Genomic DNA, 20,370 nt, shown 5'->3' on the forward strand with positions numbered 1-20,370 from the left:
CAGGAAAGTGCTTATTTCTCATTTATGAGCATCCAGACTGATCTAGAATAGGTGAGTGATGGTTGTGACCCTTCATTCAATATTCCCGTAAAGATTTTCAGCCTTCTGGAAGTATAGCAGGTTAACATCCTTCAGTTCTTATCAATTGTACATAGGTAATCAATTCTTTCAATTCATTCAACAAGGACTTACTGTCTACCTGGTTGAGACATTATTCTAACTATCAGTAATACGAAGAAAAAAAGACGTCGTTCTTAAACTCAAGTGGTTTATAGTTCATGGAAGAATAAATATGCAAATGAACAGTTATATGTACTTAGTAATGGAGGTGCATGTATATGAGGTGAGTACTTGGGAAAGGGTTCTCACAAGGATAGGATTTGGGGGGAGGACTGAAGGAAAGTGGGATTTGCAAGGCATACAGACACCTGAAGAACATTGCATTCTAGGTGGATGAAACACTATGTTCCCTCAATATGAAAGACTGTGCAGATATCATCCTGTAGACTATGAGAAAGCAATTTTCCAGGAAGGCTTCAAAGGCAGGTTTTCTGTTTATGTATATCTAGGTCTTTCTCCTGTTCAATCCCATTCCGTTCTGCTCATTCTGTTCTCTTTCTGATCTCCCTCTACTTATGTCGTCAATTGATACTCAGATTCTACACTTGGACCTGTTTTATGTATGGTCTTGATATTTCAATTTGCTTCTACATCCCTCAGAAGCTTGTAAGATGTCTACTATTTTAAAATTTTATTTTATGTTCTCTCTACTCCATGTCAAGACTACATGATAATGTTCTGTAAAATAATGTCCTTGCTGTGCTTAATATATACATGCTTAAAAAATGCTTATTTTCTGATAAAAATGATTTTATATGAGAACCCTAGTTATAATATATAGGTAAATAAGATGCTTAATTCATGAAATTTGCAAAAATACTAATATAATCAAGTAAAATAACAATCTACTGGACTTCTGCTTCAAAGTGATCCTGATATAAAAGAGCCCATTATGTAAACTTTCTGCTCCATATTTTAAATACTTCCTTTGCAATGACTTCAACCCTAATAGTAGAGTATTTTCATAAGGTAACATAGAATTATAACATTAAGAAATACCTTCAAATGCCATGTAGTTCAAATACTAATATGTGGCTTCAGTCTCCTCAGTAACAGGCCAACTTTTGCTTGAATAACTACAGAAACAGAGGACTCACTTCCTTCAACCCCTCTCCTTCCAGGCTATTTCCTTTTTAAGAACTCTTCCTTATGTTGACTCTAAATATACCTTGCTCTAGATCACTGATTCTCAGTGAGGAAAGGGAATGATTTTGTAACTTGCCAATGTATGGAAACATTTTTAGATGTCAAAGCTTGGGGTGCTGGTGGCATCTCATGGGTAGAGGCTGGTGATGCTTACCAAACATCTTACCGTGTACAAGACAGCCCTATATCCAGCCCCAAACAGCAATAGTGCCAAGTTTGAGAAGCTCTGCTCTAGAGTCAACCAATTTGTCCACAGAGAGAGTGTACCTGTTTCCATTCAGCAGTCTATCAGATACTTGGAGACAGCTAACTATATGAAGGCTACTACACTCCCAAGTTCTGCAACTATTTTTTCCTATGCTCCTATAAGAAAACTGGCAATTAATGTGTGACTTTTCCCCAAAACATTTGAATTTAAAGGAGGAATGAATCATTGAAAGAAATCAATGCTTAATACAAATTGACCAGCAGTGGTCCCCTTGAGCACTGTGGAGTTGAGTGGAGGGGGTATAACAGAGTGATGTCTTTATATGCTCTTCCCTCTTCCCCATATAGCTAAAACCTATGAAATTTACTGCAAGGGATTTAATTTCAGGAGTTAGTCTTCTCAGGGATATAATGTGAACAATGCGTGTCATGTCGTGATACACTATGTGATAATAACCATCTCCTGAGTTAGAGTGTTCCTGGGATGTGAATAGTGCTAGAAATTCTGGAAAATTTCTATACCAGGGATGGGAAAGAGATAGGAAAGTCCTTTCAAGGCTCTCTTCCGCACTTTCTATGAGCTTAACTTTTACATGCCATCTAAGCCAAATCTTCATTTGTTCCTGAAGTCACTTTAACACTTAGGGACAAAACAATAACTGGGTCAACTTGTATCTGCTATGTTCTAATTAAAATTGCTCCATCTAGGCAAGAAAGACTGAAGAAATGATGTGTTCTCTGGAAAGAGGGAGGGTCATTTCAAGGAACATTTTTGATTGAACAACTTAACAGTTAACTACAGTCTATTTTAAATCGCAAGCATTATCATTGTTTCAAAACAAGTACCATGTAGACAATTGCCTAACAGCAACCAACTTGATTCTTTTCTTGAATAAATACTGTTTTCCCTGAAGTGGGTGGATTGCAGGCTTATGGAGAAGAGCAGGATACAGTCTTAAAAATGCTTTGAAAGAAACTTATTCACCAGGGAGGGTGAATAGACTCCCACATATATTTGCTAATATAGAAGGATTTTGATGTTAGCTTTCATTGATTACTGAATTAAGAAATCAATACTGTTGTTTTATAAAAGGGACCACCACAGACTCGCTTGTTGTACTTAATAAGAGCATTGGGAAAATAAGTATCCAGTTTCTTCATCAATGGTGATACAGCTTAACCCAGCAAGTCATTAAGAATTCCACTCCATGCAGTTTTCTTATCAGCAAACACTGCTTATTGTATGAACTAACACAGCAGGTGATATGTCCTGTTCTGCCTTCCGGAAAAATTTCTCTCCTTTAGTGGGAAGATAGGAAAAGAAGAGGAAGCTGGAGAGAAAGCACCTCCTGAGGCAATTCAGCAGAGAAATCCAGGCCCAAATGGGGAGATTGCGATGTCTAAACTGACCCAACCACAAAAGGGAAGATGTACAAAATGCTGTCATTCTCTAAAGTTCTCTCTCAACAGGCAATTTGTCATGGAAAACCCTGAGCTCTGGTTTGGGACTAGATGTTATAATTAGACAGCAGGAATTTTTAAAATTATGTGACAGGTTCATACTCATTTATTTCTTCCACCATCTTTTTTCCCCCGGCTCAGTTCAAGCAAAGACAATTTCCAGTACATATGTAGGAAGTCAAAAGTAGTTAAAAATGGATGGCAATGCTACAGGCTGCACACTGTCACCACGGTTACCACACACCAGGTGTATGACCAGAATCAGTCACAGGAGCAGGAGCATGTGAGTATGAGAGGTACCCAGAAAAATCCTCTGTCCAAAAATGTTTCCCTCATTAGTGTACAAGAGGGCCTTAAATTCACCATTAGGAATTTATGGCTTTGGATTACCATTGGCTATATTTTTTAGAATTCTTATTAAAGGACATATATGTTTCAAAGGAATAATACACTTTAATTATTAGCTACATAACAGCCACCTAACACCTCTTATTATTCGTGATGCCTAGCTGAACACAGGACCCTGTATGGAAGGGTTCCTTGGAAGGGTGCCTGGGGGTCAGTGTATAGACTAATTGCTCCAACTCTTTGCTTGACTCGGCCTGGATGAATTTGTAGCCTAATCAGAGTCTGAGTAGTCAGGAAACATGGGAGCTGTGGAGGAGGGAATGGAGCCCTCTCTCCTGTCCCTTCTTACTATGTCAAGGCCTTTATCCCCTTGTACAAGGACGTCTCCCACAATTTTCTGATTGGCTTCTTCAGATCCAGCATCTCATTTACACTGTCACCCTGTTAGCCTTTCTCCAATGCAACTTTCATTCTTACTCATCTTCAAAACCTTTCTAAAGGTCATTTCTTACTTTGTGAGCTACATGAACATATTCTGAATTATAGTCACTGTTATTTCAGAGCACGTTGTACCCATAGCCAGATTTTAAGTTTCTTGAGATCAGGGCTGTGTTCTATATGACTTTAGTGTTTGCTCTAACTCCTATCACAGTGCAGTACACACAATAGGAGCTTAACAGAGACTGACTTGCTGATTTACCATGTGGGAAATCAACAATAACTTCATGGGACTGCTTGGGCAACAGAGAAGTCCACATAATTGGCTTTAGATATGGCTTTCCACTGACCTGTCCTATAATTTTAGGGACATAAAGTTACCATTTATTGAATCTGTCAGTTTTTGGTGAGGCATTTCCATAGATTTTCTTAATTTATCCTCTCTCCAACTTTTTGAGGTAGACAATATTTTCTTCATTTTACAGATTTACCAGTAAACGGTGGAGCTGGAAATCAAATGCAGGTCTTTCTGGTGCCAAAATCTATACTCTTTCCATTATAGCATGATAGTTAGGGGTTTTTTATTTATGCTGTGAAGATAAGAACCTTATCAACATTTGTGACTTTATGGTGATATTGACCAGATAAATGAAATAATGAGATAGGTCTTTCAATGAGTATGAAGTGGCTTCTGCCCTTGGGAACTAACTAGTACAGAGTTTTAGTAGCCCACATTTTTTCCTCTAAACTAGTCTGTCTTCTTTCAGGGAATACATAGGTAGTAAAAGAGTAAAATTAGATTGTAAAAAGGCCATTTGCAGGGCACAGTTTCTCAATTACTTTGAATAAGTGGGATAGTTACACATCTGCTGTAGAGTACCATTTATTGCACTAGGAGACACTAAGGTGAGAAAAAGCATATATATATATATATACCCTTACTAGTGGTAATATTGAGTATAATATAAATTTGTGAAATGACTGGCATTCACTGGGAAATTATGATTGAAGTATAACAGACTATATATAAACATATATAAAATCTGTCATACTTCATATATATATATATATTCTCTTTTCTCAAATAAAATAACATTTTTCATCTCTCTTGATCCAAGTATAGAAAGAGTGGCAAAATTTATATGATGTGCTTTCATATGTGCAATATTTTCTGGCCATCTAGTGAAATGTAAGGATGCTTATTTAAAACCACTTATCCTAATTACTCATAATATGATGGTGTAATCTGAAGAAGGAAATAAATTTCACATAACTCATAGAGAACCACACAGAATTATACCTAGAATTTTATTTTATGTATGTATCTATGTATTTATTATTATTTACATTTTTTTTTTTTTTTGAGATAAAGTCTTGCTCAGTTGCTCCAGGCTAGAGGGCAGCGGCCTGATCTCGGCTCACTGAAACCTCCACCCCCGGGTTCAAGTGATTCTCCTGCCTCAGCCTCCCGAGTAGCTGGGAACACAGGTATGTCCCACTATGCCCTGCTAACGTTTTGCATTTTGGCAGAGGCCGGGTTTCACCATGTTGGCCAGGCTCGTCCCAAACTCCTGACCTCAGGTGATCTGCCTGCCTCAGCCTCCCAAAGTGCTGGGATTACAGGCATGAGCCATAGCACCCAGCCTATACCTAGAATTTTAGATGCCACAAATGTGAGATAGAGAAAGAAGGTTATTCCAGTGCAAATATAGCCAGTTTAAGTGGTTCGTGACATAAAAAGATAACATGAGTGTAGTATAGTTTCTTTTAGTGCTTGGGGTTTGATTATAGTAATTTGGTGGGAGGCAAAATGTATGACTCTTAGAATCATGGACTTTTATTACTATGACATTAGTGCTCTCATCAGAAAAAAATACTAAAATTATATAACATATAAATATCACGTGGGGTAGTTAAAAGAGCACAGAAGTACAAAAGATCTATCTGAGTTCTAGTTCTTGTGCTTTCTACCAGTGGGAGTTTTCATGAAACCAATCTTTCTGGGGATTGGGAAAATGACAAAGTTGAGCTAGATGATTTCTCACTTATTTCCTTCTATAAAATGTATAACCTTGGAAGTAAGGATTGCAAGAGTTTGTATATTTCTTCTTTCCAACAAAATTATGACAGCCAATTATTAGCTTTATATCTAGTTTAAGTTATGTGTTAAATGTTTCTTTTTTTTTTGATGGTAGCATCCTCTGGCTTCTCTGCATACATTTTTAGGTTTATATCCTGATGAATTATTTATATTTTATCTCTGAACAAAAAAATGCTTTAGTAAAAATTAGTGGGAATAATGGAGTTCCATGACATTATGCCTTCTTGTGTTTGATTGTATCAGTGGCTTCAAATTATTATTTCATTTTACCTTGACAATCTGTTATGTAACTGCAGCATTTTTCCTGTGGGCAGGGCATACTTACCAGCTTCTTCACTCTGGGTTGAGCCCCGTGAGTTGCTTTGGCTAATGGGATGTTAGCAGGTGTGAAGCAAGCAGAAACTTGAAGGAATTTCGTACAGCTGAGTTTGCATTCTCTTGCACCTCTGCCATCACTCAGAGAACATTCCTGGGCTCTATAGATGATCGATTCCAGGAGGAGGATAAGAGATAACCATAGCTGCCCCCAGTGAAACCCAGCCTCCATTTAATGTTGCAATAGCAACCTGATATGCTTCTAAACAATTTTCATTGGTAGAAAAATTTTCTGCCTGCAAACCTATATTATCAAATTATAACCAGAAAAAATGATAATTGCATTGTTGATATAATCCATTGATGAAGTTATTATGATATTTCCCTTTTGTTCCCCAAAAACATAAAAGCAAAGAGACACAGCCTTTTAGCAATAGCATTAGCTAATCTTACCTGTATGGAAACACTGCTGTAAGAGCCACCAATGACCCCTGCAATGAGAAGTGGGATGTTTTCTTGAATGGCATAGGATCCATCAGGACACATATACTCAGCTTCATCCACTTTTGTCAAAGATGCCCTGACAAACTCCAGTGATTGCTCTAATGCATAGGTATCCCTTGAACACGTATCCAAAATGTGAACACCCAGCTTCACTCCTGGTAGCAAGTAATCATCTTTGTTGATTTCATCGATAGCAAACAACATGGCTTCCAGGCGTTGAATCCCTCGGTCTTCATTGATTCGCCCACATTCTTCAGTTCCAGTGCCTTTTTCATTAATAGGAAATAGGCCCCCTAAAACAAGGTCACCTTCTATTTTAATCTCTCTCCTTAGAAAGTTATGGTCCCCTAAAGAGAGTAAAAATCCCTTTGAAAACAAAGCTAAGGTAAGAACTTGGAGTCTTGTCAACATCTTCATGAATCCTGTTTCTGTACCTCTGGGAGATATCAACGGTGGAGCCAATGTATCATACTAGTCCTCTCTCATTTCCAAACTGGATCTTTGGCCTGTCCTTCAAATAAGGGAGGAACAGACTAACAGAGCCTGTCATCAAATTCCTAAAGAGATAAAAATTATATGAATAAAAATGGTAAAGAAAGCAGCAGTGATTACATCAATCATGCCCAATCAGACCTTTAATGGGATGACTCAGAAAACCATTTACCAAACACACAGTACACCACAGCACCAGGCACTCTCCCACAGGTATTCTCACTCCATCCTTACACTCTCTATGATGTAGCTCCTAGTGGTCCCATCTCACAGAAACGGGCACAGAGGGTCAAGGAAGTGACCTTACAAAGTGTACTTATTGCAGGTTGGGTTTGGACTCCAATCTTTTTTTTTTTTTCTTTTTAAAGCCAAATCCAGTACTCTCTCTACTGAGTCATTTACTTTGTTTTTGGTAGGTCAGCAATGTGGATATGAGTTTATATCCCTTCTCTTTAAGCTGCATTTGTAAACTTACCTTTTTTTATGGATTCTTCCCCTTTCCATTTTAAACACAACAAAACACAATGAACTCTGTTACAATTTCACATTTCTACCACAGCATCTCTGTCCCGCCCTTAACAGATGAACTCTCCTAGCCCATTGAGGTTAAGATTCTGCCTCAACTGCTCTAACAAAAGGGTTGTGGAAAAAGCTGCTACTAGTTTCTAAATTGAATAAACTATAAACTCACTGTAGTCTTCACTTTACTTGACCTTAATTGAAATCTTGACTATTCCTACCTATTACAACTTCCTAGTTTCTGTTCTCATGCTTCATCTTGACAACATCTCAAATTCCATTGTTTAACACCTGCCTTCCCTCATCCTCCCTCTACCTCTTCCTGGGCCAACTCATCTATTTTCCTAGTTTCAGCTACCACTTAAATGAGCTCCATACTTCTTAGGTCAACTGCCTGCTAAACAGCTTTTCCCATAGATCCCTTGGACTCCTCAAAATCTATGTGGCTATGAATGTATCTTCTCTGTTTCCAGGCTCTCAAGCCAGAAGTCTGTACCCAAGAGTTTTCTCCACTTCACCCGCTGCTACCGTCTTTCAATTAGCCACTATGCCCTGCAGAATCTAACCACGTAGCATCTCCCAAAGCAACCACTTCCTCCTTATCCCCGCTATGCTGAGCTCTTGTAATTTGTAGCAGGACCCTAGCAATAAATTCCTAGAGAGCTGCTACCATCTCACAAAGCACCGTTTTGAACATTAGAAAAGGATATCCCTCTGCATGAAACCATCATTCTTAGCAAACTATCACAAGAACAGAAAACCAAACACCGCATGTTCTCACTCATAGGTGGGAACTGAACAATGAGATCACTTGGACTCGGGAAGGGGAACATCACACACCGGGGCCTATCATGGGGAGGGGGGAGGGAGGAGGGATGGCATTGGGAGTTATACCTGATATAAATGATGAATTGATGGGTGCTGACGAGTCGATGGGTGCAGCACACCAACATGGCACAACTATACATATGTAACAAACCTGCACGTTATGAACATGTACCCTAGAACTTATAGTATAATAATAAAAAAATATAAAATAAAATAAAAAAAGGATATCCCTTTAAAAGTACACAATTTCTCAACTTATTATTGTATAACCTATACAACTATAGATGATGGGGCAAGTGTGATTGTTGGTGGTTGCCTCCCCTATCCAGAGTGAGGCAACTCCTCATTTTGTCCTCACATCTCAGGTAGTGCAATGAATGCTAGTGCTGGGGTGTACACAGTAGACTCTAGCTACTGTGAATTGAGCATCTTTTTACATTCTAGGCTAGAACACATGATCTATTGAGAATCAGGCAAAGCCTTGCTGTGAGGATCATGTTTTTGACAGTAGTCTGGGATCTTTCTAGAGAGCTTTCCCAAACTCTGGTGTGGAACAGTCTAGTTGCATGCACACATGAACCCCTGTACCTGCTGTTGAATTCTCTGACACTCAGCTTTCTAGTACTAGAACAAACACTTGGTCAGCACATTCACCCTGCTTGCTTACTTCTATCTCCCTAGATAAGATGAACTTATTATTTTCAGAGTCAAGTGAGAGATATGACCACATCGGGCTCCTGGAGCATTCTTCTGACAGGTTGCAGCCACGTGCCCTTGTGTGTGCAGTTGAGCATGCCTGTCTTCTCTTCACCTTTCACACATGATTGTGTGTTGGAAGGGTTTTATGAAGGAAGGGCTCTCCTAGCTAGTCCAAGACTCAATAAAGATGCCTGAAAGCCACATCATCCATGTGCTGTCAGATAAATTAGCAAATGTTAGCAATTTGAATGATGTCTCATTGGGGAAGACCCTCTAAGGCACAATCTCAATCACTATTCAGAGTAGCCCATCTTCTGTCAATGTATACTGACTTTCCCTTGCCCATAGGTTTAAGAATTAACTCATTATAAATCTCTTCTCAGTGCTTTATGATCTTGTCCCTGGCTAGCTCTAAAGCCCTACTGCTCACCATGCTCATCTGTGTAGGCCTACCTTTGCCTTCAAATCTTAAGCTGCAGATATATTGAACTATGTGCACTCGGTGTTTAGGATGTTGATAACCTCTTGCTTTTGCTCATGCTGTTCCCTTTTGCCTAGAATGTCCTTCTATATCAATTTCCCCAGCAAACAGCCACTTATCATTCAAGACTCAACAGTTACTGCCACGAAAGACCAAGTATTCTGTCTTATCTCCCTTCCCCAGTCAAATTGTTGACTTCTGGCTTTATATTCCTGTTGTAGTTTGTTCAAGAAATGTTTTCTATGGCTATTTTGATTTATATTTGTTTTCTTGTGTGCTCATTGGGAATTAATGAAATGGCACAGCATTTAGAATTTTTCAGGTGCCAAGGAAGAAAAAAACTCAGTGAAACAAGTAAGACAGGAGCTAGTCCAGTATACTTCAACATTTTTGACATTTCTCCCTTTTCATATTAGCAGTGCCCTTTAAAACCCAGATTTCCACTTGCTTTCTGTTCCTTTCCCATGCAGCAAATGATGGGCTGTTTTCCTGAGCCACACTGTCAGCTGGGGTATGTTTTGTCTGTTTGTTTAGGTGTGAATCTCAGCACTGATGGCAGCAGCCATTGGAATGCTCAGTATTAACTCAGAGCCTCCCTGGGAGATCTGCCACAGGGCAACAGAAAGTCTAATATTAATAATTTTTTTAAAAAGTTGATACTGTAGTAGAATTTTTTTGTTTCATATCAATTTCTGGTCTCTTTGATCTTTATGCGCAATTCCCTTTGAAGCAAAACTGCCATGGAAGGCAAAAGACACTGTGATCATTATTGCTAATGATAAAGATGCCGAAATTTCTCTATAAAATAATTGTTTTATGTGCTTAGTAAAAGAGAATAGCTAATTAAAAGAAGGCCATCAACACAGGCTTACCATGTATCTTTGCAAAAAGTGTAGACATCTTTTGAATGTAAAGAAAGTTTGGCTACTCAAAGAGTAAAGATTACCTTTTAGTCTATAGAAAGCTTAATTCTCTATTGGGAAAGGGCTCTTAGCCAGAAAAGACTTCAAATGAAACACTGCATTACACTGAAAGTAACAGTCTTTCATGTCCAAACGGGATCTTTGGCCTGTCCTTCAAATAGGAAAGGAACAGATTAATAGAGCCTGTCACCGAATTCATAAAGAGATAAAAATTGTATGAACAAAAATCATAAAGAAAGCAACAGTGTCTATCAGTCTACCTGTTTCACAGGTAAAAACTGTTTTATTTCTCTTTGTTTGTCTATGTTCTGGCATAGCAGAATAATTCAATGAATGTTTCTTGAAGGAATATAGACATGTTATCTATGTTTGCACATGACTCTTTACTATTTTATTTATGGCATGGGAAATGGGAATTAAATAAGAAAATGCATTATGTTTGCTTCATTACCTACCTGGTCACATCAGATGCTTTTCTCCTATTGCACTCATTGATGGTAGGATCACCAACAGGTATAAATATAGTAATGACTTTGTATTACTCAAGAAAAAATATTGCCTTTGTACTTGAATATTGCAACTGAGATTGGCATCTAGGGAGCCAGGAGAGATGTAGACCTGAACTGACTTGCATTTACTGCTTAAGTTTTTGGTCAGGAGAATACTAAATAAGGAACATGCACATTCTTCTATCTCAAAGCCTCAGAGATGCATTCACTTATGAAATATTTATTGAACACCTACTATGTGTGCACTAGGCTATGAGTTGGATACCCAGGATATATACTTTAGTTGTAAACAAATGAACACCATCCCTGCCATCAAATAACATTCTCAATGCTTACACATTTTTATATAAAGAGTGATAGAAAAGTAAGGATCTTTGTTTTTACCAACTATTTTCATCATTAGTGAAAATATTGAAAGTTTGTAGACCATTGGTTTCCTTCAACATACTTGTTAAGTGCTTTACTCAAAAACTGATTTATTCATACTGCTTGTGTTATATAAATTTAAAAATTAGATATGCAGACCATAAAAATAAGTTGGCTGATGATAATGTCATGTAAAATATTTTTTCCTTATAGCTCTCTGACAGGGCATATCTAAGTAACATTTAATGTCTTCCTAGAGAATTACAAATCAAAAATCAATTAATGTTTAAATACACTATCTTTGTATTGTTATTTACTTTTTCTTTATAGCAGAACTTACAATGATTAATACTGTAGCACTACGCATGATTCAGAGACAATTAGCATTATTTAAAATGAAGCCCTAAGAAAGTAGAAAAAAAAAGTAACATTGAAAAATTGTGTTTAATTCAATGCCACTGTTATCTCTTTGTAACAGTTTATCGGATTGTGTGAAAGGGCACCAACCACCTCTTTTCAGGTTCTTTTCACTATAAATCAGCAGCACATTCCTCAGATAAACAGGCTCCCTACTGCAGCCACATTCATATGCAGCTAGAGAATTGCATCTCTACAGTCAAAGTTCTCCATTCAGGGATGATGAGTGATGTGTCAACTATAAACAAGCATGTGTAACCCTCTCCATAGGCAACCTGCTCACCAATGTTTTATTAATCGATGCATTATAACTCAGAGGTTTGCTGTGAATATAATCCCCAGAATATATGAACTCAAAGCATTTCTGTACTCTGCATACGCTAATATGTATTTTCGTCCACTCTTTGCTCAGGGACTTGGTGTCGGAAATGAAATGCACTTTCAGTCAATGTAAAAGTAGTTTACCTAGGGAAAGGAAAGGGTCTATCTGGGAGATAAAATGCCAGAAACCATACATACTCTTTCCCAGAAATAAATCCTTAAGTTACTGAAGGGTTTCGGAGAGTGCTCAAGTCCTGCACACTCAATCAATCTGGAGCAAAGTTAGGGTTAGTCCTAGTGTGTGCAATTTGATTATGATTCTGTAATTTTTCAGCTGTCAGTATTATAGGCAACAAAAGGCATAACCCTTGCTCTTAGACTGCCATTTTCAGTTGGGTAAACAAACAGAAGCTGTAGCTATATTGGCATTTTTGGTAGGAGATATGCCATTGCATGACTGTAATTATTTTACTAGAGAAAAAGGGTATTTTCCTCCACAATTCTTAGGAAGCTATTATGAGTAGCTCATAATTTCAAACTCAATCATTTTTAGTGGATCTACCTTAAAATTTATTTTCCTTGTAGCTTTCCATGTTACTCCACTGTAAGAGGTTCCTTCATTTGCTAAATTCCCATATACTTTGTGCTATGTTTATTGTGAGGATCATATTTTGTTTTGTGTTTTACTTGTAAAGTTTTTAAATTGAAAGTTATTCTTACTTTCCTATTAGTTTGTAAACTACTATATATCAAGGACCATATTCTAGATATTGTTGTATGTTCCACAGTGCCTCAGACACAGTTGTCAAAAGTTGGTTAAATAATAAATTCTAAGTAGCATGCAAGCTTTAGAAAGATTGATCAGGAGATTGAAAACATAATTTGGAAATTTCATTCGGAGAACAAAGATCACCAAAAAGATCTGTCATTTTCAAAATGATATTATACTAGGTCAAAATTCAACTTCAGCCCTAAATAAATTTGACCCAAATATCTCTGATCTGACTTTGTGATGCTGAATTGTTGGTTGATTTTTTACAGGAAGAAAAACATAAATTAAAACTGGAAAATTTGAGAGCATTTAGAGAAAAAATAATTAGAATACGTTATGGGTCTGAGAGGGATTAGGAGGAATGGAAAACAACACATCAAATGACAGGTTAAGTTCCTTCAAAGCATGAAGGACAGGGCAGAATAGAGGAGGCCAGACTTATGCACTAAGATTTAAAGTTAAGGAGAAGAGTTCTGCTTTCCTTCAAATTTTCTGAGTTTAAGGCTTTTTGAAATCCCACAATGTGTGTGAAATTTTAAACAACCAGAACTTTAGGTCAAATAGTGGGAATTAATTGATAAGACCCTCTTATATAAACCTATTTTATTAATAGATAAAATGAAAACGCCCAAGAGCCCCGAGTAACCATGTTGAAGAGAGGGACATTGCCAGTTGGCATGTTGGAGCTGAGAAACGGATGGTGATGAGGCCAAAAGGAGAAAGGCCCACTTCACTATTTGACCTTGGGCCAAAAAAACTAAGTAGGGTAAATTAAAAAATAAAAATCACATCTCCTATTCATCTCCTATTTTCTTTATCTTCTGAATTTAGAGGAAAATGATTTTTATGAGGTAGGCAAACAGATTATGTTAAACTTTGGTGATTGCTGGTAATTTACTTCCCATCAATAGTATTCACTTGGTTGAGTGACTCAATATAGAATATATTGAAGATATATTTGTTTCCCTTCAAAGTCAATCTTTATTTTCCTAAGCATCCAAGTGCACAGGATTTTCATGGTATGTGTGTGTCTGTGTGTGCATGTGCATATGTGTGTGTTGCCGTTTCAGCTGCTTTAGCATCCTCAAGTTCCTTACCCTCATTACAAAGCCTCTGAATTAGAGCCTCCCCAAATTCCCTGTGATCCAGCTTTGTCCTTTACCTCTTCAAAGCTGCAAAATCTAATATAAGTTTTGGGTTTGTCACATAAACAGAATGTAGAAACTGGGTTTGTCAAAAGCTTTCTCTCTAGCTCTGGACAAAATGGTGAAGGGGTAAAAATGGAGGAATACCATTTTTAGGAGGATATTTTTACTGACTGGCAATATGACCCATCAAGTGGCTATTGTTAATAATTTCCTAGATGTATGCAGTGCCTTTTTGTATAATTTCAGAGTATTCTGCATAGTGAATTAATTCTTCTATTTCCTGGTGAGAAAGAACTATATCATCTATTGCTAAGTAGAGAGTGAGAGAGGGACTGAGAGAGAGAGAAAGAGTAAAGCAAATTGCTCAAGATGGTAGTTGGTAGTAATAAATATAGAATTAGGATTTAGGAAGACTTTACCATTATTGCTCAAACAAGTCTACAAAACAGAACACATGTCACACACGTCTTTACCAAAATATCACTTTTATCATTCACATATTCCTGGTGACTATTCCTATGACATGGTCACTAGGAGAAGTCAGGTACAGATAATAGACTGTTACTGAATTTACCCTCCTGCTGAAAATAACTAGAAAATTGGAGAAAAAATATGAAGCAAACTATGATCTTTGAGAGCAAAAAAACACATGAGGGAAACCCCATGGTTACCCCATAGATTCCCCAGTATTCTGCACAGGGTACTTTCCTGCCATGGAGCAGTGGCAGTCTTTCTGACTTGAGGAGGCAGGGATTATTTAATAGAATTCTAAGCTGCTAAAGTTGTCGCTATTTGTGGGGCAGTGAGCTGCATGGAGTTGGTGGGCAGATCTGAGTGGTTATCCACAGGGTGAGACTCAGTGAGGCCTGGCAGATATATCTGAAAGATATTAGAGTTCCAGGCCAGCCAGAGTGTAGAGATCAAACTAGGCACTTTGTGCTTTTTTATTAAAACGTTAGGAAGACTGGCTCTATTCTATTAGTAAAGGCCAAGCTCTGGAATTAGGGGCATGTCACAGGACTAAGTATAAAACAGACCTGCCCTTATAAAGAATGAAATTAAGTCTAACAAAAGTAAAATGATCCACCAGTATTTATTTATGTGCCACTTAGGACAAAACTCAAACTCTTCTTTTTTTTTTTTTTTTGAGACGGAGTCTCGCTTTGTCACCCAGGCTGGAGTGCAGTGGCGTGATCTCGGCTCACTGTAAGCTCCGCCTCCCGGGTTCAGGCCATTCTCCTGCCTCAGCCTCCCGAGTAGCTGGGACTACAGGCGCCCGCCACCGTGCCCCGCTAATTTTTTGTATTTTTAGTAGAGACGGGGTTTCACCGTGGTCTCGATCTCCTGACCTTGTGATCTGCCCGCCTCGGCCTCCCAAAGTGCTGGGATTACAGGCGTGAGCCACCGCGCCCGGCCAAAACTCAAACTCTTAAACAAAGATAACATAATTCAGACTGCCTACAAATACACATTCTATAATAACCAGCATATACGTATAAATTGCTTGACATATAAGAAAACAGAAAAACAGCACCCAGAGTCAACAGAGAAAGCATTATTTGAAATAAGACCTGAAATGGTGCACATTTTGGAATTAACAGACAAGAACTTGGACTATTATAAATAAGTTTGAAAACATAACAAAATGAATGAATAGATGGGGAATCTCAGCAGAGAAGGGAAACTATAAAAATACTATATGGAGATTCTAGAACTCAGAAGTACAATATTAAAATAAAGACTTAGGAGGCAGCAGATTGGAGAGGCAAAACAATAAACTTAAAAATGGACCAAAAGAAATTATCCAATCCAATCAGAGAGAAAAAGAGATGGAAAAGAAATTCAACAAATCTTCAGTGTACAGTTGGACAATATTTAGCAGTCTAACACATGTAAATTTAATGTTTCAGAAGGAGAGAAGAAAGAATGAAAGAAAATATTTGAAGTAATGGCCAGAAAATCCCCCAAATTTGGTGATAAACATAAGATTACAAAACCAAGGAGCTCAGCAATTCTTTTTTTTTTTTTTTTTTTTTTGAGACGGAGTCTTGTCTTGCTCTGTCGCCCAGGCTGGAGTGCAGTGGCCGGATCTCAGCTCACTGCAAGCTCTGCCTCCCGGGTTCAGGCCATTCTCCTGCCTCAGCCTCCCGAGTAGCTGGGACTACAGGCGCCCGCCACCGTGCCCCGCTAATTTTTTGTATTTTTAGTAGAGACGGGGTTTCACCGTGGTCTCGATCTCCTGACCTTGTGATCTGCCCGCCTCGGCCTCCCAAAGTGCTGGGATTACAGGCTTGAGCCACCGCGCCCGGCGGAGCTCAGCAATTCTTAAGCAGAATAAATATAAATAAAACCGTATGTAGTTAAATCATACCCAAATTGATAAAACTAAAGATAAAGGAAAATCCTTGAAAACAATCAGAATAAAGCAGCACATATGTGTAATGTGACAACAATATTAATGATAGCTGACTTATTATCAGAAAAAATAACAGCCATAAGTTAATGAAATGGCATCTTTGAAGTTCTGGGGAAAAATTGGTCAAGCATCACAGAATTCTCTATCCAGTTAAGCTATACTTTAAGAAGGTGAAATAAAGACTTTTTAAAGGCAATTAGAACAGACATTTCATAATTAGTAGACTTACACAATCAGAAATGCTAGAGGAGGGCTGGGCGCAGTGGCTCATGTCTGTAATCCCAGCACTTTGGGAGGCCAAGGTGGGTAGATCACTTGAGGTCAGGAGTTCGAGACCAGCTTGGCCAACATGGTGAAACCCCGTCTTTACTAAAAAATACAAAAATTAGCTGGGCTTGGTGGCGGGCTACTTAGGAGGCCGAGGCAGGAGAATCACTTGAACACAGGAGGTGGAGGTTGCAGTGAGCCAAGATCGCGCCGTTGGACTCCAGTCCAGGGCCACAGAAGTGAAACTCCATCTCAAAAAACAAAAACAAACAAAGAAACAAAAGAAATGCTACAGGAATTACTTCAAAGTAGGAGGAAACAACACCAGATGGAAAATCAAACCTATGAGAAGGAATGAACAGTACCAAAATGGTCCATATGTGGGTTAATATAGAAGAAAATCTGTAAGTCTAGACATTAGATATTGTTAGCTTAATTTCATAAAAGCTATATTTGTCACAATTTTTTTTTAAAAGTAAGAAAACTTCCACTACCATTTTGTTTATTTTATGGTTTGATTTCACTTCTCTCTATGTATATATGTTTGCCTTCATCCTACATCCTGTTTGCTGGAAACCCCCTTGGGCCTTCTAGAAACTTCTACTAAAAGAGCCATCCCCATAATTCAACAGCCATGTTTCTGAAAGTAGCATTTGAGAGAATATTTTTCTTTAACTTTATTGCTGCTAATAGATTTAGTCAAAGCTGAAACCCAGCTGGCACACACTGGTACAGCCATACCAATTGTTAAAATATTTAAATATTTCCTTCCAGTTGGTGAATAGCCAGTCCTACCAAGTCCTTTGAGCATTCCCTGCTATTCTGGTCCCCTCTCTGGCATATCTCTACCTACCCTCTCCCATCCTTAGCCACCAAATTTCCTCATGATCCAGCAACTAAAGTGTTAGATTCTGGCACAGTAGGGTCTTTAGGTTCCACTTCCACGGTTATGATTACTGCCCATTTCGATAACTTGATAGTAGTTGTTAAGCTTTTTGAATATCATCCCTGGATTGACTTGCTGAATAAGATGTTCAACATTTGGGAGAAGTTTCACTTTTAAGCAAAATCCCAATCAGCTAAAACAGAGTTGAATTTTCCCTTTTGGTCTGACAGATAAGCATCCGTTTCCTTTTTTTTTTTTTTTGTTCCTGGAAACTACACCACAGTTATCCTTTGGGAACCAACACATATGTTTCTAAAGTGAGGTGAATTCATTCCTGGCTTGATGGGTGGCTTGGTGACACACCTGATAAACAGAGTCAAGTGTCCCTGGCTATTGCAGTTGGTTAAGGAATGAGCCTGTCAAATCATTGCCAAGAAGGATGATTTAAGAACATTTTTCAGAACTACCAGGAGAAGAACATCCTCTCTCTGGTAGAGTGGCTTGAAAGAATGCATGTAAGCTCTTGTAAGTATGGGAGCTGCTAGTGGCCATCTTACCACCATGAGACAAATGCCTGTCTGAGAATAAACACACAGAATTGCACAGTCAAGGAATGTGAATATAGTGAGACCCACGCTGCTTAATCCAGCTAAAATTTCCCAGTAATATGAGACAATAAATTCCCTTTTTGTTTTGCTAAAGTCAGTTTGAAATTGGTTTTATATAACTTGCCATTAAAAGATTCCTAAATAACCTCTCTCTGTCTTTCCAATACCCTTCACATTAAAGATAATAAAATTTATTGGGCACCTACAATGCACTAAAACTATGGTTAATGTTCTACATAGATTATTTTATTTAATCCCGTAACTTTTATCCCATTTATACCCTTACACAGATGCCATCTCAGATGGCCACAGGCTTCATGATGGCTCCCACTGTGCTACTGTATTAATGACAGGTCTTTCCAGAAATGCAATGACTCCAGAGCCATCTTTTCTTTATGCTATTATCAGCAGTCCCATCTTCTCAATTCTCTTACCACAATCAAGTCACCTGATATATTAAACCATCAGTTTTGGCACATTAATGCAAGTTAATTTGTTATCCACTTAGGGATGATCAAATTTTTGAATGGCCTAAAACACAGGGTTAAAACAATAAAGAGAGAAACATTTTTAATCATGGAATTTTAGATACCTTTGTGTACAGATAGTAAAGTATCAAGGCCTAATTGATGTTCTTCAAGTTATAGCACGTATGAACCCCATACTCAAATAGAAGTCAACTTGTATATATCAGATACTATCATGGATGGAATTTTAGATACCTTTGTGTACAGATAGTAAAGTATCAAGGCCTAATTGATGTTCTTCAAGTTATAGCACGTATGAACCCCATACTCAAATAGAAGTCAACTTGTATATATCAGATACTATGAGATTTCAGGCTTAGAATAATCCTGATCACATCAGATAGACAATTAAATGCCACTGATAAGTTAAACCTGGCATAATGGAACTCTCCTATCATTTAAGTGACCTTAGAACATATGTTTTCAGTTCTGCCTAGCTGGAACATTTTGTGGACAATCATTAGTATGCTGTAGTTGGCTGGTACGATCTCTCAAAACCCAATTACACATATCTCTTCCCAAGTCTGTGTTCAGTGTCACCATGCTGGCAGCTTAAAATTGGCCATGGTGAGAGCGTTTACATCACAGAAATCAGCAAATACTAAAAATCAGTCCCTCCATAAGTTCCCAAGGTTTAATTGTTAAATATTTACCAGCACACCACTGGTGGCAAATTTAACAATGCTCTTATAAAATCCATTCCTAGAAAATCAAATAGAAATAGCCTGGGAAAGCAATATGGTATAATGCCTTAGATCAGAGTTTTTCTAACTGCGGATCAAAATTTCAGAACCTATTCAAGTGTCATGATCCATATTAGCAAATCACAATGAGCATTTTAAAAGGAAATAGAAGAGTTTAAAATATGATAAAAATATCAAAATATGAATATAAGGCATTTATGTAGAAAGGGTGAATATTATTTTCTAAAACATTTTGGTGTGTATGCATGTGTATGTGACTATTTATTCTGGGTTACAATGTAAAATAATTTATCACTGGGACACGTTAAAAAAACATTTTGAAAGCCACTGTGTTAGGGTGTGGCCTCTTTAGTGAAATGTTTGAATCTACTTCATGACGTCAGCACATGGCCAACTCTTTGTGTCTCATTTTATATACGTGTAAAATGAAGACAAGAATAATACCTATTTCATGGTTTTTTAGGATTAAATGAAACAAAATACAACATTAGCTCCATAACTGTCAGCTGTTATTAAAATTGTTGGAGTGAGGATAATTTATCAATGACTCCAATGAAATTGGAGGTGTTCTGTACTCTCCACATGATCCCCATCAGCTAGCATTCTGCCTTTCTTCTCATTGAGGTGTAAGGTGATGTGTGATATCGGGGAACTGTTGGCTGTGTGGATGATGCAAGGAGGGAATCAAAGTTCCAAGGTGTCTAGTAAATTCTGGATTGTTCAGTGTTTATGGGTGCTAAATACCATAATATGCCAGGAGAAGATGGAAAGTGATCATCTCCTTCTCTGCAAAAAGACACGTGTGCTCACACCCAGTTGATATATTCTGTTTCTCCAGAAAATGTTA

At 37.9% G+C, this 20,370-nt stretch overlaps 1 protein-coding gene across 3 annotated transcripts in view; it reads right to left on the reverse strand.

Annotated features, from left to right (window-relative positions):
* The window catches only part of GRM3 (glutamate receptor, metabotropic 3), a 228,507-nt gene that overhangs the window by 94,125 nt on the left and 114,012 nt on the right, over positions 1 to 20,370 (reverse strand). Inside the window, exon 2 of one of the 3 annotated variants that reach the window (XM_011927676.1) lies at positions 6,590 to 7,197. The exons of the other annotated variants lie outside the window; for them this stretch is intronic. Within the exon in view, the coding sequence (XP_011783066.1) occupies positions 6,590 to 7,057 (468 nt within the window). The 5' untranslated portion in view covers positions 7,058 to 7,197. The remainder of the gene's footprint in view (positions 1 to 6,589; positions 7,198 to 20,370) is intronic. 3 annotated transcript variants of the gene reach the window in all.

Source organism: Colobus angolensis, unplaced genomic scaffold, assembly GCF_000951035.1.
Source record: "Colobus angolensis palliatus isolate OR3802 unplaced genomic scaffold, Cang.pa_1.0 Scaffold74, whole genome shotgun sequence".
Taxonomy (NCBI): Eukaryota; Metazoa; Chordata; class Mammalia; order Primates; family Cercopithecidae; genus Colobus; species Colobus angolensis.